Raw genomic sequence first — 17,212 nt, forward strand, 5'->3', positions numbered from 1 at the left:
TTCTTAAAGCCAGAAAGTTGCCATTTGAAATGACTTTAGTTTTGTGTCATGTCTGTGATCTGCTTTTTTCCTACAAAATTAAACAACTGAATGAACATCCTCCGAGGCCGGTGATTCCATAATTTTTGCCAGGGGTTGTAGTGGGCGATTTTAACATCCACATTGATGCTGAGAATGACAGCCTCAGCACTGCATTTAATCTATTATTAGAGTCAGTTGGCTTCGCTCAAAATGTAAATGAGTCCACCCACCACTTTAATCATATCTTAGATCTTGTTCTGACTTATGGTATGGAAATTGAAGAATTAACAGTATTCCCTGAAACTCCCTTCTGTCTGATCATTTCTTAATAACATTTACAATTACTCTGATGGACTACCCAGCAGTGGGGAATAAGTTTCATTACACTAGAAGTCTTTCAGAAAGCGCTGTAACTAGGTTTAAGGATATGATTCCTTCTTTATGTTCTCTAATGCCATATACCAACACAGTGCAGAGTAGCTACCTAAACTCTGTGAGTGAGATAGAGTATCTCGTCAATAGTTTTACATCCTCATTGAGGACAACTTTGGATGCTGTAGCTCCTCTGAAAAAGAGAGCCTTAAATCAGAAGTGCCTGACTCCGTGGTATAACTCACAAACTCGCAGCTTAAAGCAGATAACCCGTAAGTTGGAGAGGAAATGGCGTCTCACTAATTTAGAAGATCTTCACTTAGCCTGGAAAAAGAGTCTGTTGCTCTATAAAAAAGCCCTCCGTAAAGCTAGGACATCTTACTACTCATCACTAATTGAAGAAAATAAGAACAACCCCAGGTTTCTTTTCAGCACTGTAGCCAGGCTGACAAAGAGTCAGAGCTCTATTGAGGCGAGTATTCCTTTAACTTTAACTAGTAATGACTTCATGACTTTCTTTGCTAATAAAATTCTAACTATTAGAGAAAAAAATTACTCATAACCATTCCAAAGACAGATCGTTATCTTTGCCTGCTTTCAGTGATGCCGGTATTTGGTTAGACTCTTTCTCTCCGATTGTTCTGTCTGAGTTATTTTCATTAGTTACTTCCTCCAAACCATCAACATGTCTACTAGACCCCATTCCTACCAGGCTGCTCAAGGAAGCCCTACCATTAATTAATGCTTCGATCTTAAATATGATCCTACCATTAATTAATGCTTCGATCTTAAATATGATCAATCTATCTTTATTAGTTGGCTATGTACCACAGGCTTTTAAGGTGGCAGTAATTAAACCATTACTTAAAAAGCCATCACTTGACCCAGCTATCTTAGCTAATTATAGGCCAATCTCCAACCTTCCTTTTCTCTCAGAAATTCTTGAAAGGGTAGTTGTAAAACAGCTAACTGATCATCTGCAGAGGAATGGTCTATTTGAAGAGTTTCAGTCAGGTTTTAGAATCCATCTTAGTACAGAAACAGCATTAGTGAAGGTTACAAATGATCTTCTTATGGCCTCGGACAGTGGACTCATCTCTGTGCTTGTTCTGTTAGACCTCAATGCTGCTTTTGATACTGTTGACCATAAAATGTTATTACAGAGATTATAGCATGCCATAGGTATTAAAGGCACTGCGCTGCGGTGGTTTGAATCATATTTATCTAATAGATTACAATTTGTTCATGTAAATGGGGAATCTTCTTCACAGAATAAGGTTAATTATGGAGTTCCACAAGGTTCTGTGCTAGGACCAATTTTATTCACTTTATACATGTTTCCCTTAGGCAGTATTATTAGACAGCATTGCTTAAATTTTCATTGTTACGCAGATGATACCCAGCTTTATCTATCCATGAAGCCAGAGGACACACACCAATTAGCTAAACTGCAGGATTGTCTTACAGACATAAAGACATGGATGACCTCTAATTTCCTGCTTTTAAACTCAGATAAAACTGAAGTTATTGTACTTGGCCCCACAAATCTTAGAAACATGGTGTCTAACCAGATCCTTACTCTGGATGGCATTACCCTGACCTCTAGTAATACTGTGAGAAATCTTGGAGTCATTTTTGATCAGGATATGTCATTCAATGTGCATATTAAACAAATATGTAGGACTGCTTTTTTGCATTTGTGCAATATCTCTAAAATTAGAAAGGTCCTGTCTCAGAGTGATGCTGAAAAACTAATTCATGCATTTATTTCCTCTAGGCTGGACTATTGTAATTCATTATTATCAGGTTGTCCTAAAAGTTCCCTGAAAAGCCTTCAGTTAATTCAAAATGCTGCAGCTAGAGTACTGACAGGGACTAGAAGGAGAGAGCATATCTCACCCATATTGGCCTCTCTTCATTGGCTTCCTGTTAATTCTAGAATAGAATTTAAAATTCTTCTTCTTACTTGTAAGGTTTTGAATAATCAGGTCCCATCTTATCTTAGGGACCTCATAGTACCATATCACCCCAATAGAGTGCTTCGCTCTCAGACTGCAGGCTTACTTGTAGTTCCTAGGGTTTTTAAGAGTAGAATGGGAGGCAGAGCCTTCAGCTTTCAGGCTCCTCTCCTGTGGAACCAGCTCCCAATTCAGATCAGGGAGACAGACACCCTCTCTACTTTTAAGGTTAGGCTTAAAACTTTCCTTTTTGCTAAAGCTTATAGTTAGGGCTGGATCAGGTGACCCTGACCCATCCCTTAGTTATGCTGCTATAGACTTAGACTGCTGGGGGGTTCCCATGATGCACTGAGTGTTTCTTTCTCTTTTTACTCTGTATGCACCACTCTACCTTTAATCATTAGTGATTGATCTCTGCTCTCTTCCACAGCATGTCTTTTTCCTGATTCTCTCCCCTCAGCCCCAACCAGTCCCAGCAGAAGACTGCCCCTCCCTGAGCCTGGTTCTGCTGGAGGTTTCTTCCTGTTAAAAGGGAGTTTTTCCTTCCCACTGTCGCCAAGTGCTTGCTCACAGGGGGTCGTTTTGACCGTTGGGGTTTTTCCGTAATTATTGTATGGCCTTGCCTTACAATATAAAGTGCCTTGGGGCAACTGTTGTTGTGATTTGGCGCCATATAAATAAAATTGATTTGATTTGATTTAAATTAACTTTAAGTAGATCAAATAGCAATGCTACAAACATAAAGTATCAGGCATGTGGAAAAAGTTAAATAACAATAAAATATTTCAACTCATTTTCATAAAAATGACCATTTTCTGGCATATTGGCTAAGACTGCAAAATTCTGAACAGAATTGATCATGACTCATGAATTTCAACTGAATGCAATTCAGCTGACTTTTGGATTGAAGCAGCAAACAGGTTGCAGGCTTAGAATTTTAATTTTCTGAATTTTGCACAGCCCTGATATTAGGATGGGGGCAGCAGGGTGGCTTAGTGGTTAGCACTGTTGCCTCACAGCAAGGAGGTTGTGGGTTCAATTCCCTCTTGGTGCCTTTCTGTGTGGAGTTTGCATGTCCTCCCCGTGTTTGTGTGGGTCCCCTCCAGGTGCTTCGGCTTCCTCACACATCCAAAAACATACAGGTTTTAGGTGGATTGGAAACTTGAAATTGTTCGTAGGTGTGTGTGCGAGTGTGAATGTGTTTGTTTGTCTAAATGTGGCCCTGTGACAAACTGGCATCCTGTCTAGGGTGAACCCCACCTCACGCCTTATGACTGCTGGGATACGCTCCAGATCCCCCCCCCCCCCACACACACACACACACACACAAACACACACACACAATACTCAATTGGAGTAAGTGGGTAAAGAAAATGGATGGACGAAAGCTATAACATACCTGAATGAATGAATGAATGATATTAGGACATAGAAGGAAACTTGGCTTTAACATCTAACCTTGATCGCTGAATGATGTTAACAGAACCAATCTCACTTCTTCCCATCCATAGGCTCAGTGTTGCTGACAAGTTTGATCAAAATTGAATGAGGCATTTTTGAGTTATCGTGCCAACATTCTGTACATAAATACACACATACAGTAGGTACAACTTCTGAATTTCACACATCATATTTGTCAGTTACGTGTATTAACAGGCCTGTTGGGCTCTTCAATACAGAGGTTGGCAAGATTGGTAATTCAGATGTTTCAACTCAAAAGAAAAAAAGAGAAAAAAAAATACTACTACTGACATATAGTACATGTGAGCAGCCCCTACGGCAGAGCAGGAGGTATCATTGTGTCAGCTTGCTGACAGGACTCGAGTTTTACACCATAAAGGCTGCAAGCATATTGGAATGAGCCCAAATCTCTGTTGTTCACACAAAGCAGTGAACAGATTCAAGGAAAAGACAAAAAAAAAAGCTGGCGTGATGGTCTATTTGTTTTTTAATAGGAGGCCAGTCAGACCTTTCATCCCCTAGTGTGACCCCTTTCACATCCTAATAGGGGGCAGCCACAGCACTGACAATGCAAGAGAGCCCACCTTCTCCAATCGCCTCTGTTTGTTTTTATGTCATTGTTTTGGTTCAGCTTCTTGTTCCTGTGCTGTCTTTTGCAGCTCTGCCCTCTTAAAGGCTCAATTCATCTTATTTGGAAAGGAATGGATGATTCACATTTGTCATGTTGATAAAATTATGCAAATGACAAAAGGCGTTAATAGATAGCAGTGGCGAGGCATGTGGCTAATGGATGAGATACCAGTGCTGGGCATTCTGCAGTGGGACATTCGCTTTCAGGTTACTTGACAGGGGCACAGAATGAAAATAATTGGCTTTTCCATCGCAGGATTCCTATGCAAATGCAAAGAGAGTGGCGTCCGCTGTGTCGGAATGTTGTTATGAGCGCCAGCAGCATAGGAGTTTGTTTTCTGATTGCATATATGAGGAAGACCAGACCCTGACCATCTGCACCTCTGACATACTAGACAGGTGTGTGCCTTTCCAATTCATGCCCAGTCCACTGAATTTACCCCAGGTGGACTTCTCAAGGATGATCAGTGGAAACAGGAGGCACAGGAGGAGCTTCATGGCAAAGGTTGTGAATACTTATGTTCATGTGAATTCTTAGAGTTTTTTTTATTATTATTATTATTATTTTTAATAAATTTGCAAAAACCTCAAAAGAAAAAAAACTTGTTGACACTGTCATTATGGGGTATTGTGTGTAGAATTTTGAGGAAAAAATGAGTTTCCTCCATTATGGACTAAGACTGTAAGCACGGTGAATACTTTCTGGATGCACTGTAGATCAGTGCAGGAATACAGCAACACAGAGGCAGGGACAAGAGCTTGATCCGTTATCACATGAATGCATGCCTGATGAGTGAAGGCATGGAGAAGGCTACCAAGAACCAGTGTTTTCAGGACTTTAGGCCTAGTTTCAGTGGCATCTTAAGGCCTAGCTGTCACTGAGTCCGATGCGCTTACCAAGTCTGCGGACTCGGTAAACGCCACAGCGGGCCACTCACACAGCCCCCCTGTCTGCTGTGTGGAGCTGCGGCCAACTCCGGCAGCAGGTCCTGAGACTACGCTTGCTGTTTGGTGCTCCAGCAGCCCGCAAGGATAGACTTCTTGCGGAAAAATCCGCAGCGCCACAGGGTCTCGGTAACCGCAGCCGCAGAACTCCGTGGCCACTGAGAGAGGTTTGTATCTTTTTAATGACTTGGATTCTCTGCGGGTCCGGCATCCGTACCCCGCAATGGTAACACCGGAGGCAGTGTGAGCGAGGGGTAATGGGTGGAATGCTTCTTTTTGAAGGTTTTTTTTTTTTTTAACTGCAGCTTAAGACTGGGTGCCATCAAATTTCTGACTTTTAAAGTTGGAGAAGACTTAAGACGAGGTTTATTGATCCTGCTTGATATAGACACAGTGAGCCCTAGTGTATCTAAGCCCACGGACTATTAATGCAAATGCTTATCCACCAGCCCAGGACTGGGTGCCTGCCTGGGTGCTTGTCATCCAGGGCTCAAAGCATTTTCTGGTGTTGTGGAAGCAGCAAATCACAGTACCAGTGCATGCTCCCAGACTTGACTCGACGCATCTGCAGATTCTGTAGCATAAAGTGGATGAAAGACTATGTTTACCATTGTTGAGATGCCAGACTTTTGCAGTTTACTTCTCTTTCCAAGGCTGGCACCCATTTACCGCTGGGTTGTCTGGGACAATACAGATGAAGTGTTCTGTCCATAGGCACAGACACGTAGTTTGACTAGGAATCAAACCCAGGTCTACATATTGGCAGCTTAACTCCTACATAAGAAGTATAAGCAAGTCCTGTGCACGCCCTGAGGCCCACAGGCACCGGTACTTATCCCCAGATACCATAGTGTCTTGATGGGATACCAGTCCATTTGCTATCTGTATACAGCACACAGTAAGTGTCATGTCCAAAGACAAGACAAGTAGCATGAGTCACAATCAAACACAGGTCTTCATGGCAGCCTAACCCCTATACAAGATTTAATATTACTGTGTTTTGTTTTTTTTTACTTGCATTGAATTTAGCAAAGATTCCTTCATATTCTTGTCAAGTCTTAAGGGTGATAATGAGTCCCCAGCTCCAGACAATCACATCGCTAAATTTACCATTACTGTATGTCTTGTTCGGTTTTTGAAGCATTTATTTATTTATTTGTAACTATGTGATAAAGGGAAGATGATAATTTGTTCAAACCCACTTGGTTCCAATAAAGTGAAGCATGACGAATCACAGATTTGCCATTAAATCTAATTCTGTATTTAGTTTAAGTCATTGTTTCTTCTTGGTTGGCTCATTGCAACATGGTAACAGCATCTCCCCTAATCATCCTCAACATTTGCTTCAGCAGATGTTTCCTGTTGTTCCAGCCAGTAGAGCAGTAGTTCTTGTTTTTACTGAAGACATTATTACAACTCGTGCATGTTAAGTTAATGTTTCGTGCTCCCAAGAATCTTGTCTAACTCGTTCCGTCTCAAAAATACAGCTTCTAATCAAATTTAAGAAAACCTTTCAGTGTCTAATTCTGTAATACCTACATTAGTGTTATTCTGAATAACAAGAATAGTGCTCGAACAGTGCATGCTTTTGTCAAGCCAAATAGGAATTTTGCATTGGGATGAACAATGAGCACAATGCTGTGATGGAAATTAGGAATAGGAAAAACTGCAGCAGGATAACGTGTGTAGCTGAGATCGGACCACATCACTGTTGTTTAAACGTGTTCAAAACTTCAGTGAAGTGACTGGTGCCATATTTAACATATTACATCATAACGTGTATTGCATGTTGTTACATGGGTGTTACTGCATGCAGAGAGGCACACAGGTGAACACACAGATTACACATTTATGTGTGCTTCTTATGTAATGACTCACCTTTCGCACAAAATCAAAACAGTTACCACTGGACCTCAAATCCCCACATTAGAGGATGAACACTCTACCACCCAGTTAGCAAATCAGACAATTCACGGGGATACAAGAGCTCATATCTCTACCAGGTTAGCTGTGGACGGCTGTCTCACAGCTTACCAAAAGAAAAAATTGTTAAAAATATGTGAAATGTAAATGTTGGTAGCTGGAGACCTCGGAACCAAATGACCTCGGTAACAGTGGTACAGATGCGATTCCAGAGCCACAATATTTTTTTACTCCTACAAAGCACAGCGTGTTTTTTGCAGAGGACTTCAAGACAGGTTAAAGAGGACATGCTATTCAGTGTTAGAAATGACATTAAAAAGGAAAAGAAAAAAAAACAGGACATTTTTCAGAAGTTTTGCGTAGTGGTACCAAGATCACTGGTCCCAGGGTCACGTGGTTCCAAAGTCTCTAGAAATTATTTTCATTAAGTCCAAGTCTCACTAATGATGGACAGAGCAAAAGGATTTTACCTATTTAAATATTTTGTTTGTTGGCAAATACATCAGTCTCCCGTGGAGTTGGGGAGCTAATGGGCAAAGGATGTTGCATTTCCACGGAGTTCTGCACTGAGCAGAAGTGTTTTCTCGGTTTTCAGACAAATGTGCTGCATTTGAGCAGAGTTTGGTGCTCTGGAAGCATGAAGATATGTTTCCTCACTCCAACAGCTCTGCTGCGTCACCTCACAGAGAGAGAGAGAGAAAAGTGTTTTCAGTTTTAGAAGTGTTTATTTCTCACTAGCTTTTACATAATGTATAACAAATAGGTTATATTTACACAAAGAGGAACCAGAGTTTGCAGCTAGCTGAACTAGCTGCTGACATCACAGTGCCACTCTACTCTGATTGGCTGTCACCTCCGCCCCTCAAAAAATAAATAATAAAAAGAACAGCATGAAACAGAATGTGACATTTAACCTCTTAAAATACCTCTTAGAATAGGTCCAGGTTAGGCATCTTTGAACGTGTCTGAGGTCTGTGTCCCAAGAATGTCCCTTGTAAATTTGAAAACTCTGGCAGAAACAGGAGTGGACTTATGCTGAGCACAGACGGACACACAGACGGACGCAAAGTCTTCGCAATACTCATATTTGATGGCCTCGCGTAATAAAATCACATTGAAGCTCCTGTTGCAACAGAGATGAGTCCAGAGCAACCCAGAAACTGTGTGCGTACGTGTGTGTGTGGCATTTCTACACAGCCAAACTGAGTATTGTGAAGTTTGATGATTGTGAGGGAAAAGCGAGTCATTTGCTTGTTCCCGAAGCACAGAGATAATGTGCACATGTCAATGCCTTGATTTGTATGAGCCCAACAGACAGCTATTAAATCGTTTCTGCAGCTGGTGACAGGCTTCCTGCTGTGAGGACAGACACATTCACTAAACATAGGTTGACAGGCTTCTTTTTTCTTCTCTTTCTTTCATTCCGCTCTACTTTCTCTGCACTTCCCGTGCACTATCCATCCATCAACCTCAACATCCATCCCTCCCTCCTCTTTGCCCTTGCTGGGTTTGGCTCTCCTCGCTCGCTCCTGTTCTCCCGTCTTTGTCCGACTCCTTCCCAACTTACTACACTTTCACTGCCATCTGCCTTTCCTGAACCTCTCTGCCCCCCGCCCCCCTCCACCAACACCTCTGTTCCTCTCTCGCACTCACTCCATCAACCCATCCTGCCCTCCACCCATCTCTCTGTGTCCCTCTTGTTTAGCTCATGCAGCAGCAGGCAGCCATCATGGCAGCAAGCCACGGGGGTTACCTCACGCCAAGCGTGGCATTCCCCGCCACACAGATCCACCAGATGGGGGCGCTCAACCTCAACAGCCTACCACCCACCCCCATGACCCCGGTGTCGGGTGAGTTTCATCAAACCCTGGGTGAGCACTCCAGTTTTTATTGCTTTTCCTCTTGTTAGCGTGCGTGCGTGTGAGTGCCTGCTTACTGGTAATCCAAAATTATTCCACTGGAATAAAGAAGAAGGAAGATATAAAAAAAAAAAAAAATCATTCAGTGGGATTTGCATGTTTATGGTGTCTGTGAATGCTAAAGATATTTGGGGAGAGTCGCGGCACAATAAGGAATATGAATAAGTAATTTTACCGATAAGCACTAATTTCCCGCGAGTATTTTGACCTTGCGCTTTGAAGCGTTTGCACACGATCTGCATGCAGTTGCTTTTGTTTTCCATAACAAACACCTCGGCAACACACACATTACAGAGGAAAGGGAAGGACTTTGAAATACCTACCCACTGCATAACATTTGCTTATTCAGCAGTGCTTTATTTTCCTTGAGACAGAGGAAACTTCAAGAATCTCCACTTGACAACAGCACAAGCTGAAATAAATAATACAGTATCCAAGTCTTTGTTGTGCTCGGCTCGCCTACTTTGTCAACACTGCAGTATTGAGTTTTTAAGGTGATGACTTTGGTAACTTTAAACCAATCAGTGTGAGAGAGAAAACCAGGTGACGCCTGTTTTCTTTCGTATCCGTCACAAGAACACATGAGTGCAATCTGACTGCACTTTATCAAATTCTCTCATAAAGCTCATAAAGCTGAAATTTTCTTCATTTTTCATCCATTATCACCATGAAAGGACTTTGGGACTTCGTGTGTGTGTGTGTGTGTGTGTGTGTGTGTGTGTGTGTGTGTGTGTGTGTGTGTGTGTGTGTGTGTGTGTGTGTGTGTGTGTGTGTGTGTGTGTGTGTGTGTGTGTGTGTGTGTGTGTGTTGTGCACACTCAACACCTGTTTGGTTGTGTTTCAGAACAACTTGAATTTAGAGACAGCAGACCAGGCGTGGCAATCAATACCACAGGACACTGATTAGGGCTTTTGTTAAAGTACGTATGTGCAGCTGCACGAGGTGGGATGCTGGAACATGGAAATACACACGCTGTATCACTACAGTACTTCTGCAATCATTTTCACCGTCTGGGAATATGTTTGGAGAGACGACCCATTTGTCAAATATTTACGGTGATGCTTTCAGTGCAAAGTGTGCACTTTTGGGTGGGCATAATCAATCAGATACCGTGATTAAAAGCACAGTTCAGTCTTGCTGAGAAGACTCTTATTTTGATGGGATAAAACACTGACAGCATTGCACTTTGGATTTTTGTGGCATGCATGCATGGATTTTGCAGCACAATGGCACTGATGAAATGTGTCAGCTTCAAGGCACGATTTTGATCATTTATTCATTTATTTATTGCATCAGCTACTGGGATGTGTAAATTTAAATAATTTCAAATCAGTAACATTTTCTCAAAGTAACATTGCTGTTTTTGTGGAATAAAAGTATTTTTATATTGGGAAATTGAACTTCGTTTCTGATTTGTGGGAAAGGCTGAAAAGTAATAATTTGGCTTTTAGGTGGGGGTGGGGGTGGGGCAACGACCCTAAGCATACAGCCAAGATATCAAAGGAGTAGCTTCAGGACAACTCTGTGAATGTCCTTGAGTGGCCCAGTCAGAGCCCAGACCTGAATCTGATTGAACATCTCTGGAGAGATCTGAAAATGGCTGTGCACCAACGCTCCCCATCCAACCTGATGGAGTTTGAGCAACCCAGTCTCACGGATTGTCGTGATTCAGCAGCACAAAATATGCATTAATCTATTGGTTCATCATATTGTCATGAAAAGTGCAAAATTTTCATCATGGGGCACAAATTTATTCTAATTCATTCCGTGATGGCTGCACGTAATTAAAAGTGCAGCGCGGGGTCAGGAGTGGTTGTGGTTAGGGTTAGGGGAAGGAGTAGGGTTAGTAATAGTGAGTAAAAAAAACCTCTCGTCATCAAAATTTTAATCATTTCATGATGGGAGGATGAAAAAAAACGTGAGACTGGGCTGGCTTGAGAGGTGCTGCAAAGAGGAATGGATCAAACTGCCCAAAGATAGGTGCACCATGGTTGTGGCATCATATTCAATAAGACGTGAGGCTGTAATTGTTGCCAAAGGGGTATCAACAAAGTATTGAACAAAGGGTGTGAATACTTATGTACAAGTGATTGTTTTGTTTTTTGTTTTTTTTTTGTTTTTTATAAATTTGCAAATTTAAAAAAAAACTTTTTAATGTTGTCATTATGGAGTGTTTTGAGTTAGGGTTATGTTACAACATAACAAAAAGTTAAGCACTGAGAATACTTTCGGGATGCACGGTATTGGCAGGATGGTGGCTTAGTGGTTAGCACTGTTGCCTCCCAGCAAGGTCATCAGTTTGATTCCCACCTGTGGCCTTTCTGCATGTTCTCCCTGTGTTTGCGTGGGTTTCCTCCCACACTTAAAGACATGCAGGTTAAGTGGATTGGAAACTTTAAAACTGTCCAGGTCTCCCTTGCAAAAGAGATCTCAGTCTCAATGGGACTAACCTGGTTAAATAAAGATTAAAATAAATAGCTATAATGATCAAACAATTTTGATCAGAGGTCAGTAATCCCTTTCAAAGGCAAGGATTACAATTAAACCACAGAAATCACAACCAAATGACAGAATTCAAGATCAAATCATCTGACGGCAAATAGGATGAGAGGTCAATGGTCGGCTTTAAAAATCAGTCATCAGGATCAAAGTTTAGGTATAAACATCAAAGACTTTTTCATTTTGGATCAGAGGTCAATCATGGTTTTCAAAGGGCAGGATCATAGTTAAACATCAGCATTCAGAATGTAATGTCGGAATTCCAGATCATAGTTCAGTCATCAGTGATCAGAATCAAACAGCAGCAAGTCAAAACCCAGAAATGATCAAATATTAGGGATTGGTCACAAAATTCAGTAATCGGAGACAAGACACAAATCATGCAAACTGACAAAGGTTTGTAGATGCAAAAACAAGGTTTTTTGCAGAAGTAAGTACATTTCTGCTGAAGTACCTCTGCATGTTTCCGCTGCAGGTCACAGGCTGTAAATGATGACGCATCTGGGAAAGTTTCATATGCCTGCCTCTGGGCTAGTACTTTTGTTGACCCAGTGTATGAATAAAAATGTCCGCATTGCTTTTGTACAGTTGGGCATTTACATGATATGTGCAGTTGAGATCAGGATGGTTCAGCTCATGGCCACGTACCTGTTGAAAAACTCACTACTGTCCATCATCAATAGCAGCAAATAAATAAAAAGAAATCAAGCAAAATTTGACATCAAGTCTGCTGTGGGCTTTATGTCAAATTTTGCAGAATAATGCAGAAATTCAATATTCATCCATTTACTATTCGGATGATGTATTGATCGTTATTTACAGTATCAATGTACATTTAAATAGACGCCTAGTGTTGTGAAAGTGCCGTCGAGCCAAGCCCTGCGCCCCAGGTGGCCGCTGTCTTCAGCAGTCAGACCCGGTACTGCTGGCAGTGTTGTGTGGGCCGCTGAAGAGGAGGTACTGCTGGCCCACTACCACCAGAGGGCGCCCTGCTTGGAGTGCGGGCTCCAAGCACAAGAGGGCGCCAGACCCAGAGGAGGTGACAGCTGTCACTCATTACTCCAACTGTCACTCATCTACACCACCATATAAGCCGGACTGCAACTCCACCTCCCCGCCGAGAAATCGACTACCAGTACTAAGGTAATTTCTCTGCTGACTGACACATTGTGTAACCAACTGAACTTCTGTTGCAGCCGTTTTCCTGAAGTGTTTCCTTGTCTGGAGGATTGGCGTTTTGGTGTGACAGTGACGGCTTCACCTCGCACCCCGTCCCAGACAAGTGGTTGATCAGGAGCTGCACGAGTGTGTGTGATTTGGAGGTGGAGGTGCTCCCTCCTAACGGTGTCTGGACTGTTAATTACTGAGTGTGCGGACTCACACTCACACATTATCTTTCTGTTTTCTGCCAGCAGTACCAGGGTCGACAGCCGAAGACAGAGGCCACCTGGGGACTCGGGACTTGGCGGCTCCGGTGTTCTTCAGGCCGTTGGTGGTGGAGGCCGTGTGGGACGCGGCTTCTCTCTCGTCGGGCGTCTTCTATCTTCGAGCCTGCCCACACGTCACCTGGTGTTTATTGACTGTGAACATTAAGACACGTTTCGTTGTGTAATATCACAACATTAAATTGTTACCTTTTGGCTTACTCATTGTCCGTTCATTTGCGCCCCCTGTTGTGGGTCCGTGCTACGACACCTTCCCAACAGGCAGAGAACAAAGACAGTCCAGATGAGTGTGAGGACGCACACTCAGTAATCCCACAGTCTGTATTCAGTAAAGGAGGGAGAACCTCCACCTCCAAACACACACTCGTGCAGCTCCTGTCTAACCACTTATCTGGTTGGGGTGTGAAGCGAAGCCGTCGCTGATCACACCAAACGCCAATCCACAGATAAGGCAACACCACAGGAAAACGGCTGCAAAGAAGTTCAGATTATTACTCAATGTTTTGAGTTAGCAGAGAAAATTACCTGATTGGTAGTTGATTTCTCGGCGGGGAGGTGGAGTTTCAGTCCGGTCTTTATGATGGTGGTGATGAGTAGTGGATGAGTGACAGCTGGTACGGATGATGAGTGACAGCTGTCACTCCTGGTCGCTCCGACGCCCTCTCGTGCTTGAAGCCCGCACTTCAAGCAGGGCGCCATCTTGTGGTGGTGGGCCAGCAGTACCTCCTCTTCAGCGGCCCACACAACAGGAACCACCCCTCAACGGGCGCCTCCTGGCGCCCGACCAGGCTTGTCCGGGTGACGGGTGTAGAAGTCGGCCAGGAGGGCCGGGTCCAGGATGAAGCTCCTCTTCACCCAGGAGCGCTCTTTGGGGCCATAACCCTCCCAGTCCACCAGATACTGGAACCCCCGGCCCTTTCGACAGACGTCCAGGAGCCGGCGTACCGTCCACGCGGGCTCCCCGTCAATGATCCGGGCAGGAGGCGGCGCTGGTCCCGGGGCACACAGTGGGGAGGTATGGCAGGGCTTGAGTCTTGACACATGAAACACGGGGTGTATCCGCATTGAAGCTGGCAACTTCAGCTTCACTGCGGCCGGACTGAGGACTTTAAGTATTGGAAATGGTCCGATGTACCTGTCCTTAAGTTTCTGGGATTCCACCTGCAGGGGGATGTCCTTAGTGGATAGCCAAACCTCCTGCCCGGGCTGGTATGCAGGGGCCGGGGAATGCCGACGGTCTGCATGGGCCTTAGCCCTCATCCGGGCTCTGAGCAGGGCAGAGCGGGCAGTACGCCACACCCGACGGCACTTCCTCAGATGGGCCTGGACCGAGGGCACCCCGACCTCTCCCTCCACCAGTGGAAACAATGGGGTCTGGTACCCCAAACACACCTCAAATGGGGAGAGGCCGGTGGCAGATGAGACTTGGCTGTTATGAGCGTACTCGATCCAGTCCAGATGGTCACTCCAGGCCGTCGGGTGTGTGGAGGTCACACAGTGGAGGGCCTGCTCCAGTTCCTGGTTAGTCCGCTCTGCCTGCCCGTTCGTCTGGGGGTGGTACCCAGACGAGAGATTGACGGTGGCCCCCAGTTCCCTGCAGAAACTCCTCCAGACCTGGGAGGAGAACTGAGGACCACGATCCGAGACAATGTCTGATGGAATCCCATGCAGACGCACGACGTGGTGGATCAGGAGGTCTGCAGTCTCCTGGGCTGTCGGGAGCTTCGGGAGGGCCACGAAGTGGGCCGCCTTGGAGAACCGGTCCACTATCGTTAAGATGATGGTGTTGCCCTGGGACGGCGGGAGGCCTGTGACAAAGTCCAGGCCGTTATGAGACCAGGGGCGACGAGGCACAGGCAGAGGCTGGAGGAGGCCTTGGGCCTTGTGATGGTCAGCTTTGCCAATGGCACAGGTGGTGCAGGCCTGGACATACTCCCGGACGTCGGCTTCCATAGACGCCCACCAGAAGCGCTGCCGGACCACTGCCACGGTCCTTCGCACCCCTGGGTGACAGGAGAGCTTGGAACCGTGACAGAAGTCAAGGACCACAGCCCTGGCCTCTGGTGGGACGTACAGTTTGTTCTTCGGACCTGTCCCCGGGTCCGGGCTTCGTGTCAGGGCCTCCCGGACGGTCTTCTCCACGTCCCAGGTAAGGGCGGCCACGACAGTGGACTCGGGGATGATGGTTTCAGGGGGGTCTGACAGCTCGGTCTTGACCTCCTCTTCGTGCACCCGGGACAGGGCGTCAGATTGTTGGTTCTTTGTCCCGGGGCGGTAGGTGATCCGGAAGTCAAAACGCCCGAAGAACAGCGACCAGCGGGCTTGCCTGGGGTTCAGACGCTTCGCGATCCGGATGTACTCCAGGTTCTGATGGTCCGTGAAAACCGTAAATGGCACCGATGCTCCCTCCAACAGGTGTCTCCACTCCTCAAGAGCCTCCTTCACCGCAAGAAGTTCCCGATTGCCGACGTCATAGTTCCGTTCAGCTGGGGTAAACCTGCGGGAAAAGTAGGCACATGGATGGAGAACCTTGTCGGACTCCCCGCTCTGGGACAGCACGGCTCCTATCCCTGAGTCAGAGGCATCCACTTCAACAACAAACTGGCGCTTGGGATCGGGCTGCACCAGAACCGGTGCAGTCGAGAACCGGCGTTTCAACTCCCTGAATGCGGCTTTGCACCGATCCGACCAGGTGAAGGGGACTTTTGTGGAGGTCAGGGCTGTCAGGGGGCTAACTACCTGACTGTAGCCCTTGATGAACCTCCTGTAGAAATTTGCAAAACCGAGGAACTGTTGTAGTTAGCAGTGGTTGGCTCTCACTGCGGTATTGTATCACTTCCTGTTCCGGAGCACAGCGGTGTTTTTCTGTATCTGTTAGATGTTTAATCTGCGCAGTTAGATTGATCTAGTTATCTAGATTACGATTTGTTTCCCAGTGTAATCTTGACGTGCCTTAACTAAAGCACTCCTTCTGCTGAATCACCTCTAAATTATTTACACATTATTCACTTTGCGTGTTTTTAGGAATCCGCTAGTTTAGCGTAGCTACTAGCTCTTAGCCGATTTAGCATGGCGGCTTCTCCTGTCTCTCCCGCACTTTTCTGCTCTGGGTGTGAAATGTTTAGTTATTCCTCGGCCTCCTTTAGCAGTAATGGTACTTGTAATAAGTGTAGCTTATTCGTAGCTTTGGAGGCCAGGCTGGGCGAATTGGAGACTCGGCTCCGCACTGTGGAAAATTCTACAGCTAGCCAGGCCCCTGTAGTCGGTGCGGACCAAGGTAGCTTAGACGCCGTTAGTTACCCCCTGGCAGATCCCGAGCAGCCGGGAAAGCAGGCCGACTGGGTGACTGTGAGGAGGAAGCGTAGTTCTAAACAGAAGCCCCGTGTACACCGCCAACCCGTTCACATCTCTAACCGTTTTTCCCCACTCGGCGACACACCCGCCGAGGATCAAACTCTGGTTATTGGCGACTCTGTTTTGCGAAATGTGAAGTTAGCGACACCAGCAACCATAGTCAATTGTCTTCCGGGGGCCAGAGCAGGCGACATTGAAGGAAATTTGAAACTGCTGGCTAAGGCTAAGCGTAAATTTGGTAAGATTGTAATTCACGTCGGCAGTAATGACACTCGGTTACGTCAATCGGAGGTCACTAAAATTAACATTAAATCGGTGTGTAACTTTGCAAAAACAATGTCAGACTCTGTAGTTTTCTCTGGGCCCCTCCCCAATCAGACCGGGAGTGACATGTTTAGCCGCATGTTCTCCTTGAATTGCTGGCTGTCTGAGTGGTGTCCAAAACATGAGGTGGGCTTCATAGATAATTGGCAAAGCTTCTGGGGAAAACCTGGTCTTGTTAGGAGAGACGGCATCCATCCCACTTTGGATGGAGCAGCTCTCATTTCTAGAAATCTGGCCAATTTTCTTAAATCCTCCAAACCGTGACTATCCAGGGTTGGGACCAGGAAGCAGAGTTGTAGTCTTACACACCTCTCTGCAGCTTCTCTCCCTCTGCCATCCCCTCATTACCCCATCCCTGTAG

The 17,212-nt window shown here is 45.2% G+C and overlaps 1 protein-coding gene across 7 annotated transcripts in view; it reads left to right on the plus strand.

Moving 5' to 3' along the window:
• The window catches only part of celf5a (cugbp, Elav-like family member 5a), a 788,658-nt gene that overhangs the window by 714,738 nt on the left and 56,708 nt on the right, over positions 1 to 17,212 (plus strand). For 5 of the 7 annotated variants that reach the window (XM_034180252.1, XM_034180251.1, XM_034180254.1 and 2 more), the window contains exon 7: positions 9,016 to 9,181. In XM_034180252.1, coding sequence (XP_034036143.1) covers positions 9,016 to 9,181 — 166 coding nt within the window. The remainder of the gene's footprint in view (positions 1 to 9,015; positions 9,182 to 17,212) is intronic. The other 2 variants (XM_034180257.1, XM_034180255.1) reach the window with 2 other exon arrangements.

The sequence above is a fragment of the Thalassophryne amazonica genome, chromosome 10, assembly GCF_902500255.1.
Source record: "Thalassophryne amazonica chromosome 10, fThaAma1.1, whole genome shotgun sequence".
NCBI lineage: Eukaryota > Metazoa > Chordata > Actinopteri > Batrachoidiformes > Batrachoididae > Thalassophryne > Thalassophryne amazonica.